The 23,958-nt window shown below is 40.3% G+C and overlaps 3 protein-coding genes and 1 pseudogene across 8 annotated transcripts; 2 read left to right on the top strand and 2 right to left on the bottom strand.

Moving 5' to 3' along the window:
• Positions 1-45: 45 nt before the first annotated feature.
• On the bottom strand, positions 46-3,313 carry LOC128629526 (uncharacterized; annotated as a pseudogene).
• LOC108264703 (uncharacterized) lies at positions 46-23,677 on the bottom strand. 6 transcript variants are annotated; one of them, XM_047152606.2, is made up of 6 exons: positions 23,485-23,672; positions 17,782-18,040; positions 17,521-17,624; positions 7,212-7,324; positions 6,617-6,766; positions 46-5,214 (listed from the first exon to the last, which is right to left on the bottom strand). In XM_047152606.2, exon 6 carries the CDS (start codon positions 4,566-4,568, stop codon positions 3,327-3,329), a length of 1,242 nt encoding a protein of 413 aa, XP_047008562.2. In that variant the 5' UTR covers positions 4,569-5,214; positions 6,617-6,766; positions 7,212-7,324; positions 17,521-17,624; positions 17,782-18,040; positions 23,485-23,672; the 3' UTR covers positions 46-3,326. The 6 variants fall into 6 exon arrangements, with proteins under 6 accessions (XP_047008562.2, XP_047008563.2, XP_047008565.2 ...); XM_047152607.2 differs by having other exon boundaries at positions 17,796-18,040; XM_047152609.2 differs by lacking the exon at positions 7,212-7,324 and having other exon boundaries at positions 17,796-18,040; positions 23,485-23,671.
• LOC108264700 (immunoglobulin superfamily member 1) lies at positions 8,309-11,291 on the top strand. Its single transcript, XM_053677863.1, has 6 exons — positions 8,309-8,787; positions 8,959-9,000; positions 9,321-9,629; positions 10,326-10,634; positions 10,952-10,987; positions 11,071-11,291. The coding sequence occupies exons 1-6, from the start codon at positions 8,763-8,765 to the stop codon at positions 11,223-11,225; spliced, it is 876 nt and encodes a 291-aa protein (XP_053533838.1). The 5' UTR covers positions 8,309-8,762; the 3' UTR covers positions 11,226-11,291.
• LOC108264701 (uncharacterized) lies at positions 18,945-22,126 on the top strand. The gene is made up of 6 exons (XM_017466467.3): positions 18,945-19,290; positions 19,394-19,426; positions 19,544-19,840; positions 19,972-20,298; positions 20,886-20,921; positions 21,010-22,126. The coding sequence occupies exons 1-6, from the start codon at positions 19,266-19,268 to the stop codon at positions 21,126-21,128; spliced, it is 837 nt and encodes a 278-aa protein (XP_017321956.3). The 5' UTR covers positions 18,945-19,265; the 3' UTR covers positions 21,129-22,126.
• Positions 23,678-23,958: the final 281 nt, after the last annotated feature.

Genomic DNA, 23,958 nt, shown 5'->3' with positions numbered 1-23,958 from the left:
ATTAGCCCGGGGAAGGGCGGCGTACAGACCCACAGGAGACAGAAGGATGTTCGCAAACGGTGGTTTATTGTGGCTAGGGTGAGGTGAATGGGTTATAAGTGGATGAGTGCGGGGTTTTGTGGAGGCGTGACGGCCGGCGGAGTCTACTCGTGGCGGAGGCGGGATTCCCGAGGCGGGGCGGGGGTTTTCCCGGGCCGGCGTCCTCTGTATGTGCGACTCTCACTATCCGGCGGTCTCGTCCACGCTTGTACCTCGGAGTCCGTCTTGACGCTACGATATTCTCTTCCGCTTCCCGGCCGGAAGCGCGCCCTTTTATCCTCCTCCGCCGTCGCCTGAGTGGTGGGACTTCCCCGTTGGATCCGCCAATCGCTGGCCGGAGTCGCGTCAGTCCCGCCCTGCCGCGGCGGTCCTTCCCGCTGGCGGAATGTTCGGCAGGAAGCTGCCCACGTCGTGCCGGTGCGGCAGTTGGAGAAGGAGCATTTTCCCTCTTGTGCGCGCCGGCTCTCTGCCCGTCGCGACAGTACCCCCCCCTCAGCTCCGAGCCTACTGCCGCTCGGTGGTGGGCCCAGAGGGCGTCTCGTCGTGAGAGCCCATCCGCGTTACCATGCTGGGCCCCCGCCCGGTGCTTAACCTGAAAGGAGAAGTCTTGTAAGGCGAGGAACCAGCGGGTTACCCGGGCGTTGGTGTCCTTCGCCTTGGCCATCCACTGCAGGGGGGCGTGGTCTGTTATGAGGACGAAGTGCCTGCCCGCCGAATAGTATCTCAGCTCCTCGATGGCCCATTTTATTGCTAGTGCCTCCCGCTCGACCGCCGCATACTTCCTCTCGGCCGGGGACAGCTTCTGGCTGATGTAGAGGACTGGGTGTTCTTACCCGTCGAAGGTCTGGGAGAGGACGGCGCCCAGCCCGGTCTCGGAAGCATCAGTATGTACAGTGAACGGGAGGTCGAAGTCCGGGTTGCGGAGTATCGGCGCGCTGGTGAGGGCCTCTTTTAGGGCCTGGAAGGCCCTTTCTGCATCGGCTGTCCACCTCACCTGGTCTGGCTGGCCCTTCTTTGTAAGGTCTGAGAGGGGAGAGGCTACAGCAGAAAAGTTAGGCACGAACCTGCGGTAGTAGCCCGCCAATCCCAAGAAGGCTCGTACCTGTTTTTTCGATGTTGGACGTGGGTAGTCCTTCACAGCCTCGATCTTTTTTTGTTGGGGCTTCAGCATTCCCCGTCCGATGCGGTATCCCAGGTATTGGGCTTCCGTCAGCCCTAGGTGGCATTTCTTTGGGTTCGCCGTCAGGCCGGCCTCCCGGAGGGCTTTCAGGACCTCCCTGAGGTGGAACAGGTGGTCAGCCCAGGTGGAGGAGTGTATGACCACGTCGTCCAGGTAGGCCGCGGCAAACTGTCGGTGGGGTCGCAGGAGGATGTCCATTAGCCGCTGGAACGTGGTGGGCGCCACGTGCAGCCCAAAGGGGAGAACCCGGTACTGCCAGTGGCCGGTGGCCGTGCTAAAGGCTGTCTTGGGCCTTGCCTCCGGTGCGAGCGCCACTTGCCAATAGCCTTTGGTGAGGTCCAGGGTCGATATGAATCGGGCTCTCCCCAGCCTCTCGATCAGGTCGTCCACTCTGGGGAGGGGGTAGCTGTCAAACTCCGACACCTGGATCAGCCTCCGGAAGTCATTGCATAGCCTCATGCTCCCATCCGGCTTCGGCACGACGACGATGGGGCTGGACCAGGGGCTGCTGGACTCCTCGATGATGTGGTCCCGCAGCATGCGACTGACTTCCTCCTCGATGGCCTGGCGCCGGGCCTCGGGGACACGGTATGGCCTTTGTCTCACCACTACACCGGGAGGAGTCTTGATTTCATGCTGGACCAGCTGAGTCATTCCCGGGGAAGCCGAAAACACATCTGCAAACTGGTCAATCAGCTCGGTAAGCTCCTGTCTTTGGGCGGGGGTGAGGTCCTCCCCGAAGCCGACCAAGGTACCCTTGCCCCGGTCCAAGTCCTGAGCTGCGAACGCCGACACCACCGGGGTTGGTTCCACCCACTTTTTCAGCAGGTTTACATGGTATAGCTTCTCGTCCTTCGGCCTACCGGGCTGCTGTAGGCGGTAGTTGACCGGGCCCCGGCGCTCGAGGACAGTGTATGGACCTTGCCACCGGGCGAGGAACTTGCAGGCGCTGCTGGGCACTAACAGGAGGACCCGGTCCCCCGGCTGGAATTCCCGGGGCTGTGCGGGGCGGTTGTACACCTTCTTCTGCTCCTCCTGCGCCGCCAGCATGTGCTCCCGGACAATGGGGCCCACCCTGTCAATCCTTGCTTGCATGTCCTGCACGTACTCGACGACGGAGCGGAAGGGGGATGGTTGCTCCTCCCAGGCTTCGCGGGCTACATCCAACAATCCCCGCGGCCGCCGCCCGAACAGGAGCTCGAAGGGCGTGAAGCCCGTGGACGCCTGGGGGCACTCCCGAACGGCGAAGAGTACGTAGGGGAGGAGGAGGTCCCAGTTCCTCCCCTCCTCGTCCACCACCCGGCGCAGCATCCGCTTGAGGGTCTGATTGAACCTCTCAACAAGCCCGTCGGTTTGGGGGTGGTAGACGGACGTCCAGAGGTGCTTCACCTGTAACAGACAACATAAATCCGCCATTAGCTTCGAGACAAAAGGCGTACCTTGGTCGGTCAGCACGTCCTTGGGGATCCCCACTCGACTGAAGAGGAGTACCAGCTCCCTGGCGATGTTTTGCGAGGTGGCCTTGCGGAGCGGCACCGCCTCAGGGTACCGAGTGGCGTAGTCGACCAGGACCAGGATGTATTCATGGCCCCGGGCAGACTTGGGTAGGGGCCCCACGAGATCCATGCCCACTCGCTCAAACGGGACGCCGATAATGGGCAGGGGTATCAGGGGCGCCGGCGGGGGCCTCCGCGGGGCCGTGCGTTGGCACTGCGGGCACTGTTGGCAAAAGGCCCGGACCTCCGCGTCCATCCCGGGCCACACGAAGCGGTCCCGCAGTTTCTCCAGGGTATTTCGGGCCCCCAGGTGGCCGCCGAGGGGATGGGTGTGGGCTAGGTGTAATAAGATGGCTGTCTTGGCTCGGGGCACCACCAGTAGGTCCACCTGCTCCCCGCGGCGGCAGGCCCGTTGGTACAGGAGCCCCCCTCGGACGAGGAAGTACGATGTGGGGAGCCTCAGGTCTGGGCTCTGGTCGACCCCCTCTATCACCCGTACCTGGGCCCAGCAGTGCTTCAGCCGGTCATCCTCCTTCTGCTCCCGGCCGAACTTCCCCTCCCGGTTTAGCTGGGGAAAGACAGACGACAGAGGGTTAGTAGTTTGGGGGGTCTTACCTTCTGGAGGTGGCCTCTCCGTCATCCTGGGCCAGGTAGGCCGGCCAGGTTGGGATCCCCTTCCCCCGCCGCCACGATCTCCGGGGCTCGGCTCTCGGTACCACCCAGAATCCTGGCCAGTCTCGTCCCAGGAGGAGGGGCACGGGGAGTTCGGGGATGATTCCGACCTGGAGGGGCCAGGTGCCGGCTTCGCTCCGGATCTGGACCTCAGCTGAGGGGACCTCCCGGGTGTCCCCATGGACGCAGGTCACGGTAAGCGTCCCGCTTGGGCGGCGCCCCTCAGGCAGGATGGGTTGGGCAAGGGTCACCGTGCTCCCGGTGTCCAGTAGGGCGGTTACCGGTCTCCCTTCGACCCACACCGTCACGGATGGCGCCTCCGGCGGTTGCTGCTGATGGAGGGCGCAGCCTGCCAGCCATGGTTTTGTAAGCAGCCGGGCGGCTTCCCTCTCCGGCTCTGTAGGCATGGGCTCGTCTCGGGGGTGTTCACAAGTGGGCGCCCTCTGGGGGTTCCTCCAGATGCGGGGCCGGGTCTGGCGGTCGGACCGGCGGCCCTGGGCACCGAGGGGCCGATCGAGGTGCTGCTGCTCCCTGGAGTCGAGCTCCAGGGTGGCCAAGGTTCGCTCCAGGGCAGTCAGGAGTTCCTGGGGCGTAGTTGGGGCATGGGCCCCCACGGCCTGTCTCTCTGCCCGGGGTAGCGCTCTCAGGAAACGGTCGACCGCCACCTTCTCCGCCACCTCCGAGGCGGTATGCCGATCCAGTCGGAGCCATCGTTTGGTGATCCGGATGAGGGCGTTCATCTGGCAACGTGGTCGGGCACCCGATCGATAAACCCAACGATGGAATTCAGTAGCTGCCTGGCCAGGGGTTCGGCCACACCACGCCAGGACTCCCTCCTTCATCGCCAGGTAGTCCGTGGCCTCCTCCGGCTCGAGGGCATAGTAGGCTGTTCGGGCCTCTCCCGTGAGCAGGGGACCAAGGGCACGGGGCCAGTCGTCACAGTCCCACCCCTCCCGGCGGGCGATACTCTCGAAGGTCTCGAGGTCCTCTTCGGGGCCAAGGGGGGGTAGTAGGCGGCGGATCTCGCTGGTTGCGTCGGGGAGAGGCATGGAGGCGGCGGGGGTCTCAGTCCTCATGGCGATCAGTGTCTGTGTGGCAACCTGAAGGCTCTCGGCGAGCTGCTGTGTCACAGCGTGCTGCTGGAGGCTGGTCTCCAGCAGGTGTTGCAGGGTGTGGTCCATTTTGTGGGGTTCCTTTTTTTTTTTTTTTTTTCCTCTCTCTCACGGGTTTATTTATAAATATTTTTATTTTTATTTTTATTTTATTTTTTTTTGTGTGGTAGGCGGGTCTGTACTATGCCCGCACCCTCCACCAGTTGTGAGGGATTAGCCCGGGGAAGGGCGGCGTACAGACCCACAGGAGACAGAAGGATGTTCGCAAACGGTGGTTTATTGTGGCTAGGGTGAGGTGAATGGGTTATAAGTGGATGAGTGCGGGGTTTTGTGGAGGCGTGACGGCCGGCGGAGTCTACTCGTGGCGGAGGCGGGATTCCCGAGGCGGGGCGGGGGTTTTCCCGGGCCAGCGTCCTCCGTATGTGCGACTCTCACTATCCGGCGGTCTCGTCCGCGCTTGTACCTCGGAGTCCGTCTTGACGCTACGATATTCTCTTCCGCTTCCCGGCCGGAAGCGCGCCCTTTTATCCTCCTCTGCCGTCGCCTGAGTGGTGGGACTTCCCCGTTGGATCCGCCAATCGCTGGCCGGAGTCACGTCAGTCCCGCCCTGCCGCGGTGGTCCTTCCCGCTGGCGGAATGTTCGGCAGGAAGCTGCTCACGTCGTGCCGGTGCGGCAGTTGGAGAAGGAGCGTTCTCCCTCGTGTGCGCCGGCTCTCTGCCCGTCGCAACAATATATATATATATATATAAAGACATTTCCAAATTATTTCTGTTAGATATCTTTAGCTTGGATTAAAAAAAAAAAAAAAACACCACAGTTTGCATTGTGTTGTAATGTGCTAATATAATCTAGAATTAAAATAATCACTAACAATAATCTATAACAGTAATTATTGCTATTAACTAATTACATTAATAAAAAGATAATAGCCAGTTAATAATAATCATAACAAAACTAACACAAATTAAAGCAGCATTTTCGGGGGCCAAGCATCCAGACTCAGTGAGTCACACATTCACAGACACACTACAATTGTTGCCTGGCCCATCACAGGAAAGCAGAACCGTAACTACAGGCAAAGGGGTTCAAGAATGATTAGCAGTGTCACGATTTTGCCAGTAAGTTATGGGAGAACTGTTTTGAATATCAAAGTGTGACTAAATTTGGAGGAGAAATAGCAAAAATGGCACTTGGTGGAAGCATTTACGGCATGTTATTGTAACTTTTGCCCAGTGGCGCAGTCATGAAATTTGTTGCATAGCCTCAGGGCATGGTCCTGACGCTGCCTACCAAGATTTGTGTCAGTGTGGTGCAAGGTTCCTGCTTAGCGACTTCACTGTCAGATTTGATGACCCATTACGGACAAACCATTTGGAGTATTCAAAATTCTTTTTATAACTTTTGTGAGACTTACTCTGAAGATGACATGTGCCAAATGATTGGACAAAGCTTAAGAGGAGAAACAAAAAAGATTTTGAAAAAATCCAAGATGGTGGAAAATATAATTAGGAAAAAATTTACTTCATAATGCAGGGATACATGGTCGGACACACAAATCGAAAATAAGACATAAATGCACTTCCAAATTAGACCGAATGGTGGCGCTAGAGTGTTGGCAGAATTTGCCAAAATTTGGTCAGAATGTTCCTTAGACCCTCTCAAATCAGTGTGCCAAATTTCAGAACTGAAGAAGAAGAGTATGCACATACGGTGCTTGGCCCCCTAACAAGAAAAGGTATTATAACAATAGGGTACTTGGCCCCCTTAAAAAACTAATAATAACGACAATGTTCAAACAAATATAACCACAAGCCACGATAGGTGGGCCCAAGCACCCTTAGTACACAACACCCCCAGTGGCCAGTTCATGAAGTTACACAGAACAACACAGAGACCAGAGATGCACAGACTGTTCAAGTTTCGGTGCTTGCTCAATGCTAATCCTGTGAAATGCCTGCTGAAACCTGATTGGCTAATGGTTGCCATGTTTTTTAAAAGTAACTCCGTTATCATTATGAATATATTTACAGATGAGCAGACTAACGTACACCAAATTTCAGCTTGGTAAGACGTACAATTTCAGAGAAACAGGTATTTGAATCTGGTATCTGCTGACCTGAACAGGTTGAAGGTCGAGTGTGTGGACCTCTGCATTTCCATCTCCAGCCATCAGGGACAGTGTGATTCACCTGCACCACTGATCTAATGTTAATGGAGGAGTATTGGGAAGAAAAGAAGTGGAGGCTGTGGGTGGTGCTGCAGGTACCTGTAAAAAGAAAGAAAAAAAAAAGAAAAATTAAATGTTATTTTCTATAGTGCCTTTAAGTACTTTTTAACACAAGAAATAAAAATAAAATGTAATATAAAAGAAAAGAAACCATGCAATAAGAACAATAAAAAAAAACAACAATAATAATCACAATCACAGAAAAGCAATTCTAAAAAAGTGTGTTTTCAGAGCAGATTTAAAAATACTCAAAAGATTCAGCATGCCTAACCTCAGAGGGAAGAGAGCTCCACAGTTTTGGAGCAAAAGAAGAGAAGGCAATGTCACCCATAGATCGTAAACGAGAAGTGGGAAGAGTTAACAAACCAGAATCAGAGGAGTGAAGGTCACGTTTTGGAATGTAAGGGGTTAAAAGTTCAGACAAGTACATAGTGCCAAACCATGGAGCATCTTGTAGGTAAACATAAGAATTTTTAAAACCTACACGAAACTTGACAGGGAGCCGGTGTAAAGACTGCAAAACAGGAATACACTGTGCAAGAAAGGCAACAGCCACACAATCACCAGGTTTTGAATGGATGTAAATCTGGGTGTCATCTGTGTAAAAAAAAAAATTATTAAGGCCAAGAGATCTTAAGAGCTGACCAAGGGGAAACATGTAAATGCTAAAAAGTAAAAGGCCCAAAAATCGATCCCTGAGGAACACCACAATTAACCTTGCCAACGTTGGACCTACATCCACCCAAGGAAACAAACTGCTGATGATCCGAAAGACAGGATTTGAACCAGTTTACTGCAGTATCAATAACACCAAATACTTTTTCAAGACAAGTGAGTAGGACAGAATGACCTACAGTGTCAAAAGCAGCACTGAGGTCAAGAAGTATCAGAACTGAAAGACAGCCAAAGTCCGAGGCCATTAACAAGTCATTTGTGACTAACTAATGCCGTTTCAGTGCTATAGAGTTTGCGAATACCAGATTACCGTTACCCAGAAATAACGGGACCTAACGGATACAATTTCAACCTTATATTCATGCAAATGGTCTTTCCATGCCTGGTGATGCACGTTCAGGCCAGAGAGACGCGACCGTCGCTCCACTTTGTGATGAGCTGTCTTCCTAGAGCGCAGCTCATCATTGTACCAGGGAGCAGAGCGTGCAAAGTAATATCCAGTAAAAGATGCTAGAACATACGTCTGTTTTCTGATGTCAGAGCTGTACAATTTTCCTAAAAAAAAAAAAGGCCTGATGTCAGTGAAGTCAACATTCACATTACTGGTGAGATGTAGCATAAACCAAGATATCAATAGCAGAATGTTAGCAACATCGCTGCAGATATTTTAGGAACACTGTGTTGAAAATGTACATGAAAAGAGCATGCTTTGTTTAGTGGTTGGTTAGCACAAGCTCACAAACTGCACGAAGTCAATGCTGAGAAAAACACAGGCCCCATATGAGAAACGCAGGCCGCTTTCAGAAACCAGATCATGAACTGAATATACAGTCTAAAAAAAGAAATAATATTTTAGAGCTTCTTGAATCTAGAACTAACATGTAAATGTACGAATGCTTTCCCACTGTATAACAGTGACATCATTTATTTAAATTAACATTAACTCATCTTTATCTGTTTCAAGTTTATGTGTAATTGATGTATTGCTTTTTACAGTATAAAATGTGTTTCTAAATACTTATATTGCCTGTCATTAGTCCACTTGCCCAAAAAACACTGCACATCTGTAGTGTTAGAACATTATTTGGTGCAGCAACTCAGAGAATTGCATCTAATACAGAACTCTATCCGGCTGTTAAGTGCTATATGATATTTGCTCTCATCACCGTGGACTAGTTAATGCTAAAATTACAGCAAAGTTTACTGTCCTACAAGTTTACTGTCCTACATGTTTTAGAATTTTTGTCAGTAAAATCCCACCCCTAAGTTGGGGTGGCTACAGTGTGGCCAATAAAGTTTCACCCACCATTTACATACACACAGTACAGTAGCACACACACTAATTTGTGCTTGATCAAAAATGGACACGTGTCACACCACAATCTGTAAGTAACTATTGTAATTTGACTTGTGCTATTTTCTATTTAAAGTGGAAAATAATTTAGTAATTGAACTTCAGGTTGGGAAAATCTTTAATGAGAATACCTTTGTCTTAACAATAAATGTTTTTAAAAATACATATTTTTCTAATTTTCTTTTTGTCCCCCACTGGAAAGACATTTATTTAATGATCGCAACATCTGTATCTCCATCAGAAGGTATTTCATTTCTTTCCCCCCCCCATCCTCACACTGATTACATTAAGTAAAGTATTTTGCACATGGTTATAAAGAATATTCCTTTTTTATTATTATTATTATTTCCTCTGGGATCTATAAAAAGCTTATTAATTCTTAATTTAAACAGAAAAGTGACTTGCTTTCATTAATTAGAATTTTCTTTTTTTTATTTTGAGAATTTTAAATTGATGAGATGAATGGTAGCAGTGTGATTATGTAGTTATTAGAAATACAAAAGTACTGGTGAAGTACATCAAATGATTGTGAGGTCACTTTTTTGTATTATTTTTGGTCAACAGGTGATACTTTGGAGATTTTTCCAGCACAAATTTTTGGACCCTCCACAGCAAAAGTTGGTGAAAATTTAGAGTTAAAGTGTCTCATCTCTAACATTCAGAGCTCAAATACAGAAATTCACATGTATTTGTGTAAAAATGGAGTTGGAGAGAGATTAGAAATATTTGGAAATAAAACTGAGCACACCTTCACTTTGAGGAATATTTCATTACGGGACTCTGGGACCTACAGTTGCGTGTACTCATTTACAAGATATCTTCCAAAGAATGTCACAGGATCAGGAATGAACTCAATCCTTGTCCGAGTCACTGGTAAGACATTTAATCCACATTCTTCATCATAATCCTGACAGTCAGAATAATCATGAACTTAATCTGTGGTGTGATTCAGCCTTGCTTTTTGTTAAATTAACTGGGCGAGTCTCTCAAAAGCATTATAGTGTATCTGTATTATAATATGCTCATTAGGGTTGAAATTAAATTTGAATAATCAATAACTTTTTTTCCTCTACACAAATATGGTTAAAGTTCTGGATTAAAATCTATTTAACTCTCCATATAGATTATGTAATTTAGTTTTAGCTTGTTATCTATACCTTGAATTGTTTAGCTTGTTATTTATCACAGGGGTTTTAAAAGCTTTTGCAGCCAGAGATCGCTTTAACTGTAAAATAAATTGCAGTTTCCCTCGGAACAGTTTTATAATCAATATAATGCAACTATGCAAAATATTAGGTTCAGTATTTAAATATGTACAACAATATTTATTCTAAATATATATATTTTTAACCAAACAAATATAAAACGTATTTGATTATTAACTGTTATTGATGCATGCTTATATACCCTGTTTTATGCTATGTTCTTCGGTTTATATTTTCTTTTCCCATGTAAAGTGCATTGAGAGGCGTTTTTAAAGGCGCTATATAAAAGTTAATTATGATGATTATTACTATTAATCTTAATTTGAAGTGAAAACTGTCTTGTTTTAATATTTTTGGTCAACAGGTGATGCGTTGAAAATTTTTCCAGCGCAAATTTTTGGACCCTCCGCAGCAAAAGTTGGGGAAAATGTAGCATTAACATGCAGCATCTCTAACATCCAGAGATCAAATACAGAAGTTCACGTGTATTTGGTTAAAAATGGAGTTGGAGAGAGATTAGAAATATTTGGAAATAAAAATGAGCACACCTTCACTTTGAGGAATATTTCATTACGGGACTCTGGTACCTACAGTTGCGTGTACTCATTTATAAGATATCTTCCAAAAAACGTCACAAGATCAGGAATGAACTCAATCCGTGTCCGAGTCACTGGTAAGAGTTTTTGTCTTGATCAGAATCTTAGCTCAATGTAGTAATGTAATTGTTTGTAACAGTATAATTTCTCATTGGTTGACAGTAATTCACCATTACATTTAAAAATAAACAAATGGAATTCTATTGTAATTCCCATATTTATTTTTAAAATTTTATTTATTTGAGAAACAGTACATGAATAAGTTCAAATTTTATTACACTTCATTGAGAATTTGCAAAGGACAATTTGCTTACATTTTTTATGTTACATGTACTAACTATATTTATATTACATATATTAATTTTACTATGTCCCCATACTTTTATTATTACAGATCTAAGCCATGAAGTTATGGTCACTGAAACATATGGTAAGAATGGCTTTCACTACTTTAATCAAATGAAAAACGAAATTCATTCGGAATAAAAATCTGATCAGCTCATGTTCTTCCAGATCCACTGTTGGAGAGAAATATTTTACGATTAGTATTCTCGGTTGGAGTGATCATTTTTGCATGTTTCATCGTGATTTTCGACTTCAAGACAAGGTCACGTTCTTCCAGAAAGTTCACCAGCTCAGACAAAGCCAAGGATAGAAATAATTCATAAAATTCAACATGTTTAGTCTGATGTCAACATTTTGTTTGTATTTCATTTTTTAAGTCACTTTGGCTAAAAGCATCTGCTGAATGAATGTAATTAATGTAATGTAAATGTCAACATTTCAGTCTTGTTTATCATCAAATATGTTTGTTTTTTTGGCTGATGTACAGTATGCAACTGAATATACAGACGGGTGACTAGTTACAGGTCTGGAAGTGAAAAGTTATGAGAATATTCAGGAGCCGACATGGTGAAATGTTTCTTCTGGAATCACCAATGGTACTAGAGTAAAATGGTAAATGTTCAGGAGAATTCAGTCATAGCAGCGTTGTTTAAGTTCAACAGAAGTGACGAAGCCGTGATAGAACGTTAATGTTAATTAGAAGGCTGTACAAAAATACTGTATATACTGAAATGTACTATTACTTTAATCTTTTTCCTTTATGTGTATTTCTACTATGCAGTCTAATAAATGTGTTATTAGTGAATTTAATTTAACGGTCATTTGCTGACAGTGTAAGCTGGTATAATGGGAGCTGTGTTACAACTGCATGAGTTTGTAAATTTTTATTTTGTGGTCAATAGTGGAATAGAAAATCTTAAGAACTAAGCGAATGTGAGAATTTAAAAACATTTCTGTTTATAGTCAGATTACTAACTTTTAATTCTGGTATAGAAAAAAAAAATTTCTATATAAAGTTTTGAAGTTTGTGTCCATGATGAATTGTTCCAGATATGTTTAGAGCTGAAATAAAAACAACCTGAGCAGTGCGAAGCAGCATGTTGCAGATAAAATCATTCTAAAACCCATTTCTTGCATTAACTACAGAGTAAGATACATTTTTAAATAAGCTAACTTGTTGACGCACACGGTCATGATTCAAAATTCAAAACAGTTTGCACGAGTCAAGTTGTAAGAGTAAAAAAAACACCAAAAAAAACAATTATATAATTTTTAGAACTCATAGATATACAGTATAAAAAAAATTATATAACTAAAGCTAATAGAACTAGAATAAAAATAATTACTAAAATTTATCCATAATAAAAACTAATTAATTTAAGAACAAAATTAATGGTTAATAATAATAAGGAAAATAAATTCCACAGTTTACCTCAACAGTTTTCTAATCAATATACTGCAACTATATAAATACTAGGCACAGTAATATTCTGTCATTCATATATATATATATATATATATATATATATATATATATATATATATATATATATATATATATATATATATATATATATATATACATATTATATTATATATTATATATATATATATATATATATATATATATATATATATATATATACATACACACACTTTTTAACTAAAAATCTTAATTTCAACAAAGCATATTTCTTTTATTATTTAATTAGAAAATAGTACTGGTTTCATTTGATTAATTGTATATAGATGAGAAGCGTTTATTAATCCTTCAAAGAGAAGTTAACATGTTACAGCAACGTGTGTTATAGAGAAAATAGAAGTATCACAAAAGCATTACAGGGTAACTACTTAAAGTCAGAAACTAGATTAATTTTGAATAATCAATTTTCATTATATTACCATTTATCCTACAGGCAAATTTAGTTTAAATTCCATTAAGTCCATCAGATTCTGGCCTAACATTTTCTATATGCAGATTTTACTATTTAGGTTTGTTTGATTGTTATTTGTAGCTTGTATTTTTTGCCCTTTTATCTGAGGCTCAGTAATCGCTCACATTTATTATTATTATGAACACTAATCTTGCTGTAATGTGTTACTACTGTTACTGTAGACGAGAAGCTTCAACCAACATATTCTGTGAAAACTGCTGTGGTTTCTCGTCATGCTTCTCCTAGTGGGGTCGTATTTATTCAAATGTATCGCTATAGAATGATAATATATGACCGTACGTAATGCTGAGTATCTTTCAATAAGCAGATTTAATATATAAAATCAACAATAAAATGGAACAAAAAATGAACTAATAAAGGTAATGTGGTTTTGCAGAGTTGTGTCAAAACCAAGCGTAAAGGTACACTAGATATATTATAATCAGTGTAATGTATAAGATGATCAGAATAGCTGTATAAACTAATGGTTTTAGACTAATGCACTTTGTCTCTAGCAGAGAACTTGCAAATACAAGTAACAATGAAGGTAAATTCCTAAATGATATTTTTCTAAATAATTATAATGTTTTATTTGTATAATTACATTTGTTCCAATATATGTGTTTTCAAGGTTTAGGGCAAGCAAACCAGACAGTGAATAGGTGAGGCTATATTTTGTTGGAAATTAGTTACCTTAGAAACTTTTTCTTTTAGCGACTATCTACAGTGGATCTAAAAAGTCTACAAACTCCTGTTAAAATGGGCGGCTTTTCTGGTGTAAAAAAATAATAATAATTAATTAAAGCAAGATAAAATAAATAAATAAAAAAAACTACATTGATTGTGAAATCAAACTATTAAAGTGAAAAACAATAAGAATGTTTTTAGGGATTTTTTAAAATAAATAAATTAATTAAGTAATTAATTAATTAATCAATCAATCAATCAATTAATTAATTAATTTCCTTCCACCCTGATTAAAGCCACAATTCAAGCTAAAGAAAAACAACCCCAAAGATGCTGCCACCACCACACTTTCTCATGGGGGTGGTCTTCTTTTGGTGGTGTTGTGTTTTGGGTTTTTTATGTGGAAAACCTTTTTGGTTTTAAAGCCAAATAGTTCAACCACATTTTCCCACATGGTATTGGGAGATTGGATGTATTTATTTATTTATTTTTTTAAATATATTTTTATGATTTAAAAAGGCTTCTGTCTTGCCACCCTACCCCATAGCTCAGGGATATGAAGAATTCGGGGGATTGTTGTCACACCTAAGGAGCAACCAGTACTTGCCAGAAATTGCTGCTATTCTTTTAATGTCTCTTTCGGCCTCTTCCCAACCTCTCTGATCAGTTTTCTCCTGATCTTCTCATCAATTTTAGAGGGACGTCCTGTTCTCAGCGTGACTGTCATGCCGTATTTTCTCCATTTGTTGATTATTGTCTTTACAGTGTTCCATGGTCTATCCAATGCCTTGGAAATTTTTCTGTAACCCTCTCCCGATTGATATTTTTCAACAATGAGATCCCACACTTGCTTCGTAAGCTCTTTGCAACCCATGGATTTTCCAGTTGGCTGTTACCAAAGTGATGTCAGGAAAATCCTATAGGAACAGTTGTACCTTATTTGGGGTTAGTCAGTCACTTTAATTTACGGCAGGTGTATACTGATTAGTATTCAACATGAGTTTGAATGTGACAGATTCTGAACACTGCCACATTCCCAATTATAAAAGGGTGTGCACACTGAAGATTTTGCAGCAGCAATCTACGCACCAATACTGAAGGAAAAGAGGAAATAACTTGCCATTGATTTCCCCCCAATATGAATAAATCATTAACATTAAACAAAGATACTCAGCGGTCATTGTTTTAAGTATGAAATCAAGGGAAAATTTAATCAGTTTAAATAGACAAGTAAGAGTTGGTGCAGGTGTCAAAAATTTTGCACGAGACAATTCTACATCTATGAAAAAGGCAAAGCCTTGTAGTAATAATAAAATAAGTTATATCATTTAAAAAATAAAAGTTCTGATCATTTTAATGTTTAGAGTGTCATCCTGCAGTCATCCAATAAGAAGAGTTGGGTTGGTTACAGTGCGGCGTCTGAACTTTTCCCCTGCAGTTATATAAAAAGTGTATGGTACTACACACTTACGTGAAATTCGTGTAAGAGTTTTGATCAACGATGCACAGGCTGTGCATTCTAATTTGTAAGTAACCTGAATTTACGTACATTATAGTTTATGGAGAAATTAATCTAAAATGTATAGCATTAAAGTTTTTAAGCATTCAAGTTTTTAATTAATCTTCACTAATGTTTTTTAGGAAATGCATTTGTATCAATTTCACTGCATGACTTCTTACTTTGTGAATTTCTCTCCCTTTCTTTCAAGACATTTCTTCAGTCTTAACCTTGTTGATATCGCCATCAGAAGGTACTTTTTCACGACCCATTTTTCTCAGAAATTACAACTAAATGCACATGCTATGTTTTCATTTCAAAAAGACTGTTCATAACTGACACCATCACGTTTTACTATTTTTGTTCAACAGGTGATACTTTGGAGATTTTTCAAGCACAAATTTTTGGACCCTCCACAGCAAAAGTTGGTGAAAATTTAGAGTTAAAGTGTCTCATCTCTAACATTCAGAGCTCAAATACAAAAGGTTACATGTATTTGTGTACAAATGGAGTTGGAGAGAGATTAGAACTACTTGTAAATAAAAAAGAGCACACTTTCACTTTGAGGAATATTTCATTACTGGACTCTGGTACCTACAGTTGCGTGTTCTCATTTACAAGATATCTTCCAGAGAATGTCAAAGGATCAGGAATGAACTCAATCCGTGTTCGAGTCACTGGTAAGAACTACTTTTCTTAAACCAAAATAAGAAAAAATATCTTGTACAATTTTTTTTTTTGATGTGCTGAAACTGCTAGTAAATTTTAGCAATAAGCTTAAAAATAATGTAGCAAAAACAGAATTATTAAGGAATCAATTCACCTTAAATTAATTACATGACTTCCTCTTTTCTGTTTTCCCTTCCTGGAAATACATTTCTTGAATATTAACCATGTTGATATCTCCACCAGAAGGTACTTTTTTTTTTTCTCTCCAGAAATTACTATATAAACATGCATCATCTTACTTTTAAAAATATTAGTCCTAACTTATAAAATAATGTTTTACTATTTTTGGTCAACAGGTGATTCTTTGGAGATTTTTCCAGCACAAGTTGTTGGACCCTCCACAGCAAAAGTTGGTGAAAATGTAGCATTAACGTGCAACATCTCTAACATTCAGAGCTCAAATGCAGATGCTGTCATGTATTTGGTTAAAAATGGAGTTGGAGAGAGATTAGAAATACTTGGAAATAAAAATGAGCACACCTTCACTTTGAGGAATATTTCATTACGGGACTCTGGGACCTACAGTTGCGTGTACTCATTTACAGGATATCCTCTGGAAAATGTCAAAGGATCAGGAATGAACTCAATCCACGTACAAGTCACAGGTAAGAGGTTTTGTCTTAATCAGAATCTTAGCTCAATGTAGTAATTATAATTAGCCATTAATAATATGGTTAACAGTAAATCAACTATTATATTTAATAATGAACAAATGGAATTCGCTTGTAATTCCCACATTTTTTTATTAAATAAATGCCCTTTTTAATAATCAGTACAGTAATAATTGCAAATTTTATAACATTTCACTGAGAATTGAACTTAATTTCAATATTATGCTACATGTACTAACTATTATATTTATATTACATGTATTAAAATGTCCACATACATTTATTATTATAGAGAAGATATGAAGTTATACTCACTGAAGCGTATGGTAAATACGGCTTTTAAATCTTTAATCAAACGAATAACAAAATGGATTCTGAGTAAAATTCCACTAAGATCACTTTATGTTCTTCCAGATCCAGTGCGGAAGAGAAATATTTTACGATTAGTATTCTCGGTTGGGGTGATCATTTTTGCATGTTTCATCGTGATTTTCGACTTCAAGACAAGCTCACGTTCTTCCCGAAAGTTCACCGGCTCAGACAAAGCCAAGGACAGGAATGATTCATAAAATTCAACATGTCTAGTCTGATGTCAACATTTGCGAGTTGTGTGTATTATCCAATATGGTTTTATTGCTGATGTACAGTATGCAACTGAATATACAGTTTAGTGATGAGTTACAGGCCTGGAAGTGAAAAGCTTTTATGTGAATATTCAGGAGCCGACATGGTGAAATGTTTCTTGTGGAATCATCAAATGGTACTAGAGTAAAATGGTAAATGTTCAGGAGAATTCAGACGTAGCAGAGATGTTTAGGCTCAACAGAAAAGAGGAAGCAGTTATAGAACGTTAACGTTAATTACCAATAAGCGGAATTTTATACAAAAATCATGCTTATACTGAAAATGTACTACTACTATTTTTTTCCTTTTTTGTGTATATCTAGCATGCAGTGTAATACGTTATGTGTTATTAGTGAATTTATGACCAATGACCATTTCGTGCATTACCTACAATCGGAAGATATCATTGTTAAATAAGCTAACTTGGTAACACACACTGTCTCATAATTCAAAATTAAACAGCAGCAGGCAAAAGACAAACTGCACCTTTAAAATAAAAAAAATAAAAACTGGTGTTGGAACTCGTCTCTAGTACCTTTGTGCCCTTTCTTGCAGTTCCTGGGCTTATAGTATTTGGCGAGCTCGCTCAGAGCCACAGCGCTGATGCAGCTCTTGACTTTTGCTGCTGGTTTTGCAGGACTGCAAACAGACGCGTGTGCAAACAAACACACACACACACACACACACACACACACACACACACACACACACACACACACACACACGATGATGAAGAAATAATCAACAGTATTAGGCAAATGGATCCAATGGATTAAGTAGTGTAATAAACACACACCAAAGCTGCTACACCTGAACAGGTCGAAGGTCGAGTGTGTACTTGCTGCATTCCAGCCATCGGGGCAGCATCCGATACACCTGCACCACTGAGCTAATATTACTGGAGGAGTATTGGGAAGAAAAGGGGTGGAGCCTGGGCCAGCAGCTAGGAGGATAAATGACGCATCTCCCCGAGTGGAAGACTGGCGTGTCCATGCATGTGAACGCTGAGATAGCCGAAATGAGGACTTCGTCACTCGCCAGAACGTTCTGCTGCACTGTTACGGGCAGAGTTGGGAGGGTTACTTTAAAAATGTATTCCGTTACAGTTACAAATTACTTCATTAAAAAAAAACTGTAAAAAAAAAAAAAAAAAAAAAAAAAGTAACATAATCTAAGTATCACAATATGAAAATAATGTAATCTGATTATTTTTGGATTACATATGTAAGCAAAATCGAGAGAAAAGCAATATCATCTACAATACTTCTATTTAGAGCATTAAAACATGTTCAGTGTTTGGATTTGTTTTAATAAAATAAACAGTCGCAGTTTTGTTTTTTTTAAGATTACCAGTACCCCTTTGCTTTTTTATTATTATTTGTATTTATATACAGAGTGTCCCATCATCAAGTCCAGCATCATATACGATGACCTATAGGCCTAATGTATATGTTTATATTTTTACAGACAACAATGTATCTGAATAAGGAGGAACAAATGCAGAAAATGATATAGTTAGAGGAATGTGCGTGTTGAGAGAAATTCTGGGCATATTTTAGCAAGTTCGGTTAAATTTGCTTTTTTTTCTCTCTCCTATGACACTGGACGTATGGTACACCCTCTAATACACTGCTATTGTGCATGAAAGGAAAAGGGGGGGGGGGGAATTGTCTCAAATTGTTCACCTACAAGAAAACCAAGAACAAAGGAACAAAAGCACAATGGGGCATGCTGTTCTAGGAAAAGAATCAACATGGATTATTGAATTTAAAGTCGAATTTTAAAAATAGCAGACGACACTGTACAGGTTTGCTCATAAACTGCAAGCGATAAAGTACTGTCCATAAAAAATGTTAGAATTTTTATTTATTTATTTACTTATTTATTTAACTGTGAGAATTACATGTAAAACCAATATTAAAAAAAACAACAACAAACAACCCACCACACATTTTATGTCGACTTCCTACAACAACCACATTTTGAAAGTTCTCACTTCTGTACATCTCAAAATGCTAATTTTTTTTTTACTTTTGTCTTTTTGTTACAAAACGTTTCCAAAACCTTCTCATTCACCGCAGTTAGTCTTACCTAAATGAACGAGTACCTCTTATGTTTTAACCAAATTCATTATTTAAAAGTGAGAAAACTATCAAATCAACCACCTTTTAACACAGCTTCCTTGTCCGTTATTTTCCCTTTTGCACCAATGCCCCTGTGAACGCCCTCTGACTTGCGAAGAAAAAGAGAACTGACCACATCCTGTGCTCAAGCTCTACAATGCCTCACTTCATCATTAAATTATGTAAGTAACTTTTAGATATTTATCATGCAAGAAAATTATCATTAAGACTGATTTAAAAATGTAAGAATCAAAAGCTTATCTGACTTTTGATTTGGTTTAACAGTGATCTTGGTGGCTTGGTTGTCTCAAGCTCAAGGTATGGATTCATTTACGGTGTAGTAAAGTTCTTCAGCATCACGATAACTCTCATTAAGCACGTATGTACAGTTAGTGTATCTGCGTCAGGTTACAGATCTCTGTTTTTCATTTAAAGGTCGAGAAATCCATCCAGCAAGGATTTATGCAGTTAAAAACAGCGGCAAACTGGAGTTCACATGCAGTACACATGGGATGAAGGAAACATTCGAGAAGAACAGCAACTTATATATTTACCTCTGTAGGAATGGCACTGGCATAGCCATGAAATCAGATTGTCAAGATGTTACATTTATTATAGACGACATTACAAAGGATGATACAGGAGACTACAGTTGTGTCTTTTCATCGTATAAGTATGATCCTGAGGATGTAAGAGGAAATGGCATCAATTCCATCTTCATTACTGTGAACGGTAAGATTTTATCAGTTTGTTTACCGTTTTGTTACCTGATAAGATAGTTTAGGATAAAAACCTGCAAATAATAACCAAATATGCATTTACTTTAACTCATAATTCTGTCAATTGCTTCGCCTCATATTCAGATTCGTTCATCCCGGCGGAGATAGCCTCGCCGGAGACGAGTGTAAAAATGGGAAGTGATGTTGATCTCCAGTGTACCTCTTTAAAATTACCCGAGAGGAACCAGAAAGGCAACGTTTATGCCTATCTGTACAAGAACGGTTACACAGTGCAGAACGGCACTGTAATTCAGGTGAATATTTGGGACACAGTGAAGAACAAGGCAAGGTTTACTCTAAAAGAAGTCACGATGCGAGACGCTGGAACGTACTTCTGTTTTCTGATGTCGGAGCCATGTACTTTTCCTAAAGAAGTGCATGGCATCAATGAAGTCAACCTTAACATTACTGGTAAGATGCAGCATAAATCAAGATATCAATAGCAGAGAGTTAGCAACATCACCTGTAGATATTTTAGGAACACGGTGTTGAAAATGCACATGAAGAAAAGCGCATGCTTTGGTTAGCACAGGCTCAAAAAAAAGCGGACTCAACGCTGAGAAAATAAACGCGGGCCAGTTTCAGAAAACAGCTCATAAATTAACGTCCAGCATCTCCAACATTCAGAGCTAAAATACAGACGTTCACATGTATTTGTGTAAAAAATGGTGCTGGAGAGAGATTAGATTAGGTGTTGTATTAATCAGAATATTGACTAAATGTAGTAATGTAATTGTATGTAAAGTTAATAATATGGTTAACAGTAAATCAACCATTATATTTAATAATGAACAAATGGAATTCGCTTGTAATTCCCACATTTTTTTTTATCAAAAAGGGCATTTATTTAATAATCAGTACAGAAATAAGTGCAAATTTTATAACACTTCACTGAGAACTGAACATACTTTCAATCTTATGTTACATGTACTAACTATTATATTTATATTACATGTATTGATTTTACCATGTCCCCATACATTTATTTATTATTATAGATCCAAGATATGAAGTTATACTCACTGAGACATATGGTAAACACGGCTTTTAATTCTTTAATCAAATCAATAACAAAATGAATTCTGAATAAAATTCCACTAAGATCACTTTATGTTCTTCCAGATCCAGTGCGGAAGAGAAATATTTTACGATTAGGATTCTCGGGTGGAGTGATCATTATTGCATGTTGCATCGTGATTTTCGACTTCAAGACAAGCTCACGTTCTTCCAGCTCAGTCTAAGCCAAGGATAGGAATGATTCATAAAATTCAACATGTCTAGTCTGATGTCAACATTGTGAGTCTTGTGTATTACCCAGTGTGTTTTTTTTTTTTTGCTGTTTTACATACAGGTGAATATTCAGGAGCTAACATGATGAAATATTTCATGTGGAATCAAAAATGGTACTAGAGTAAAATTGTAACATGTTTAGGAGAACTGAGTCATGGCAGAGATGTTTAAGCTCAACAGAAGTGAATAAACCGTTATAATTAATGTTATTTACTAATAAATTAAAGAGGAATTCTGTGCAAAGATACTGTCTATACTGAAATGTACTATTATTTAAATATTTTTCCTTTTTGTGTACATCTACTATGCAGTGTAATAATCTTATGTACCATTAGTGAATTTAATGTGTTACAACTGCAAAAAACGCGTACATGTTTACGGTTTGTGGTCAATAGTGGTATATAAAATCTTAAGAACTAAGAGAACTTAAAACATGTTTATAGTCAGATTACTACCTTTCACTCCTGGTATAGCATAAATAAATAAATAAATAAATAAAGTTTCTATATAAAGTTTTGAAGTTTGTGTCCATGATGAATTGCTCCAGCTATGTTTAGAGCTGAAATAACACAACTTGTAATGGGATGCTGCATATTACAGATAAAAATCATTCTAAAAATAGTTTTATGCCCAATGACCATTTCTTGCATTACCTACAAATTAAAATATATATATTTTTTAAATAAGCTAACTTAGTGACACACACTGTCTCAAACCAGAACATAGAATTAAAATGATAATATACTATAATAAACAAATCACTATAAACAATAACAGAAATAATGGATATTAGCTAATTATATTAATAAAAATATAATAGCAGTTAATAACAAAACTAATATAAAAAAATACCGCGATAATTTTAGTTATAAAAACTTGAGAGAAATTGTGGGCATATCTTATCAAGTTTGTTCGAATTCGCCAGATTTTATTTTTCACCTTTGACACTGTACTTATGATGCAACCTCTACAACACCGCTATTGTACATGAAAGAAAAAATTGGCTCAAATCGTCAACCTTCACATTACTGGTAAGATGCAGAATAAACCAAGATATCAATAGCAGAACGCTAGCAACGTCACTGCAGATATTTTAGGAACACTGTGTTGAAAGTGCACATGAAGAAAAGCGCACGCTTTGGTTAGCCAGGGGTTAGCACAAGCTCACAAACAGCACAAACTCAAGGTTGAGAAAATAAACGCAGGCCTCATGTGAGAAACCCCGGAAGCTTTCGGAAACCAGCTCGTATGTGAGCTCATATGCTCAAATGTGGTGCAGCGAAACAGAAAATCGTATCTAATACAGAATTCTGTATTCGGCTGTCAAGTGCAAAATGATCTTTGCTCTCATCACACTGAACTTTGATTACAAAATAAAAGTTTACTGTAGTTGATAAAGAGCATGCTTCTGAGATGATCTGCTCCAATGGAAGTAATAATCCAGAAAAATAGGGAATGGTGAAATGTTTCTTGTGGAATCACCAAATGGTACTAGAGTAAAATGGTAAATGTTCAGGAGAATTCAGTCATGGCGGAGATGTTTAAGCTCGACAGAAGAGGGGAAGCCGTTAAAGAACGTTAACACTAATTACCAATAAGCAGAATATGTGAAAGTGGAATTTTTTTACAAAGATGCTGTTATTACCTACGTGTATAAATAAAGAGATAGTCAGTTAATATTATAGAAAAAAAAATTACAAAAAACCTAATATAATAAACACAATTTTCATAAATGAATAGTCAAAACAAACTTGCTCATCTGTGAAACATGGTGGAGGTAGTGTCATGGATTGGGCTTGCATGACTGCTTCTGGAACAGGTTCACTAATCTTTATTGATGACTTAACTCATGATGGTAGCAGCAGAATGAATTCAGACGTTTACAGGAACATTTTGTCTGCCAATTTACTGAGAAATGCATCGAAATTATTCGGGGGGAACTTTATTATTCAGCAAGACACTGATCCAAAACACGCTGCCAACTCAACAAAAGGACTTTATCAGGGGGATAGGGGGTGGAAGGTTTTAGCCCGAAAAACAAAAAATAAACATTTCTTCTACAAATGATACTCGCACAGAAGTCAACTACTTTATATTTCAATATAAGAAACGCTGAGTTTTGATGTTGTTGTTGTTGTTGTTGTTGTTGTTACATGTGCTGTTTGTTTTGCTCGCTTGGAGTGAGAAGCAAAACACGGAAGTGAGAAACGCTAACTTGTTTTTAGACGGAACGCCTAAAAATACACACATTTCCAATAATATGAAGTGTATACTGATTAAAAACACTGAGAATATGTTACGCAATACCTTCTAAGCCTGAAATATCACCAGCAGCATGATGTTGCCGTCTCTTTAACTGAGCAGCACCGCCATTTAAACTTCTTCTTCGTCGTCTTTTTCCACTGCGAATTCCCCTTCCTCTTCTTCTTCTTCTCCTTCTTGTAATGCAGGAGGTGCACCGCTGTATTGCGCATTACCGCCATCTAGTGATGGTATGTTTATGTTCTTGAGAAGACCGGTCTTGCCTTGAATGAACAAACGAAGGACAGGACGTAGAAAGCATCTTTGCTAATGAGTTTACCTTTACCTCAGGGTGGAAGCAAGCGTAGTTTAATGCAAATACTTCTGAGAGATAAATTCGACGTGTCTACAACCTCATATATCTCAGTCTAAATCATACATCAAAATCATTCTTTTTAGATATGCGTATTTAGATTTATTCTAGGAAAAAATCTGGCATCGCATATACATTTTATTCATTTATGTATTGAGAAACTACAT

This window comes from Ictalurus punctatus, chromosome 4 (genome assembly GCF_001660625.3).
Source record: "Ictalurus punctatus breed USDA103 chromosome 4, Coco_2.0, whole genome shotgun sequence".
NCBI lineage: Eukaryota > Metazoa > Chordata > Actinopteri > Siluriformes > Ictaluridae > Ictalurus > Ictalurus punctatus.
The sequence above is the reverse complement of the archived record's forward strand: the minus strand, read 5'-3'. Positions and strand labels throughout refer to the sequence as shown.

Excerpts from the sequence above, each read along its gene's own strand:
- LOC108264703 (XM_047152610.2), bottom strand. The coding sequence starts at position 4,568 with ATGGACCACACCCTGCAACACCTGCTGGAGACCAGCCTCCAGCAGCAC.
- LOC108264700 (XM_053677863.1), top strand. The coding sequence starts at position 8,763 with ATGGACACGTGTCACACCACAATCT. Across the intron at positions 9,001-9,320 it reads ATCTGTATCTCCATCAGAAG|GTGATACTTTGGAGATTTTT; the intron begins GTATTTCATTTC and ends TTTGGTCAACAG. Across the intron at positions 10,635-10,951 it reads AATCCGTGTCCGAGTCACTG|ATCTAAGCCATGAAGTTATG; the intron begins GTAAGAGTTTTT and ends TTATTATTACAG.
- LOC108264701 (XM_017466467.3), top strand. The coding sequence starts at position 19,266 with ATGCCTCACTTCATCATTAAATTAT. Across the intron at positions 19,427-19,543 it reads TTGGTTGTCTCAAGCTCAAG|GTCGAGAAATCCATCCAGCA; the intron begins GTATGGATTCAT and ends TTTCATTTAAAG. Across the intron at positions 20,299-20,885 it reads AGTCAACCTTAACATTACTG|ATCCAAGATATGAAGTTATA; the intron begins GTAAGATGCAGC and ends TTATTATTATAG.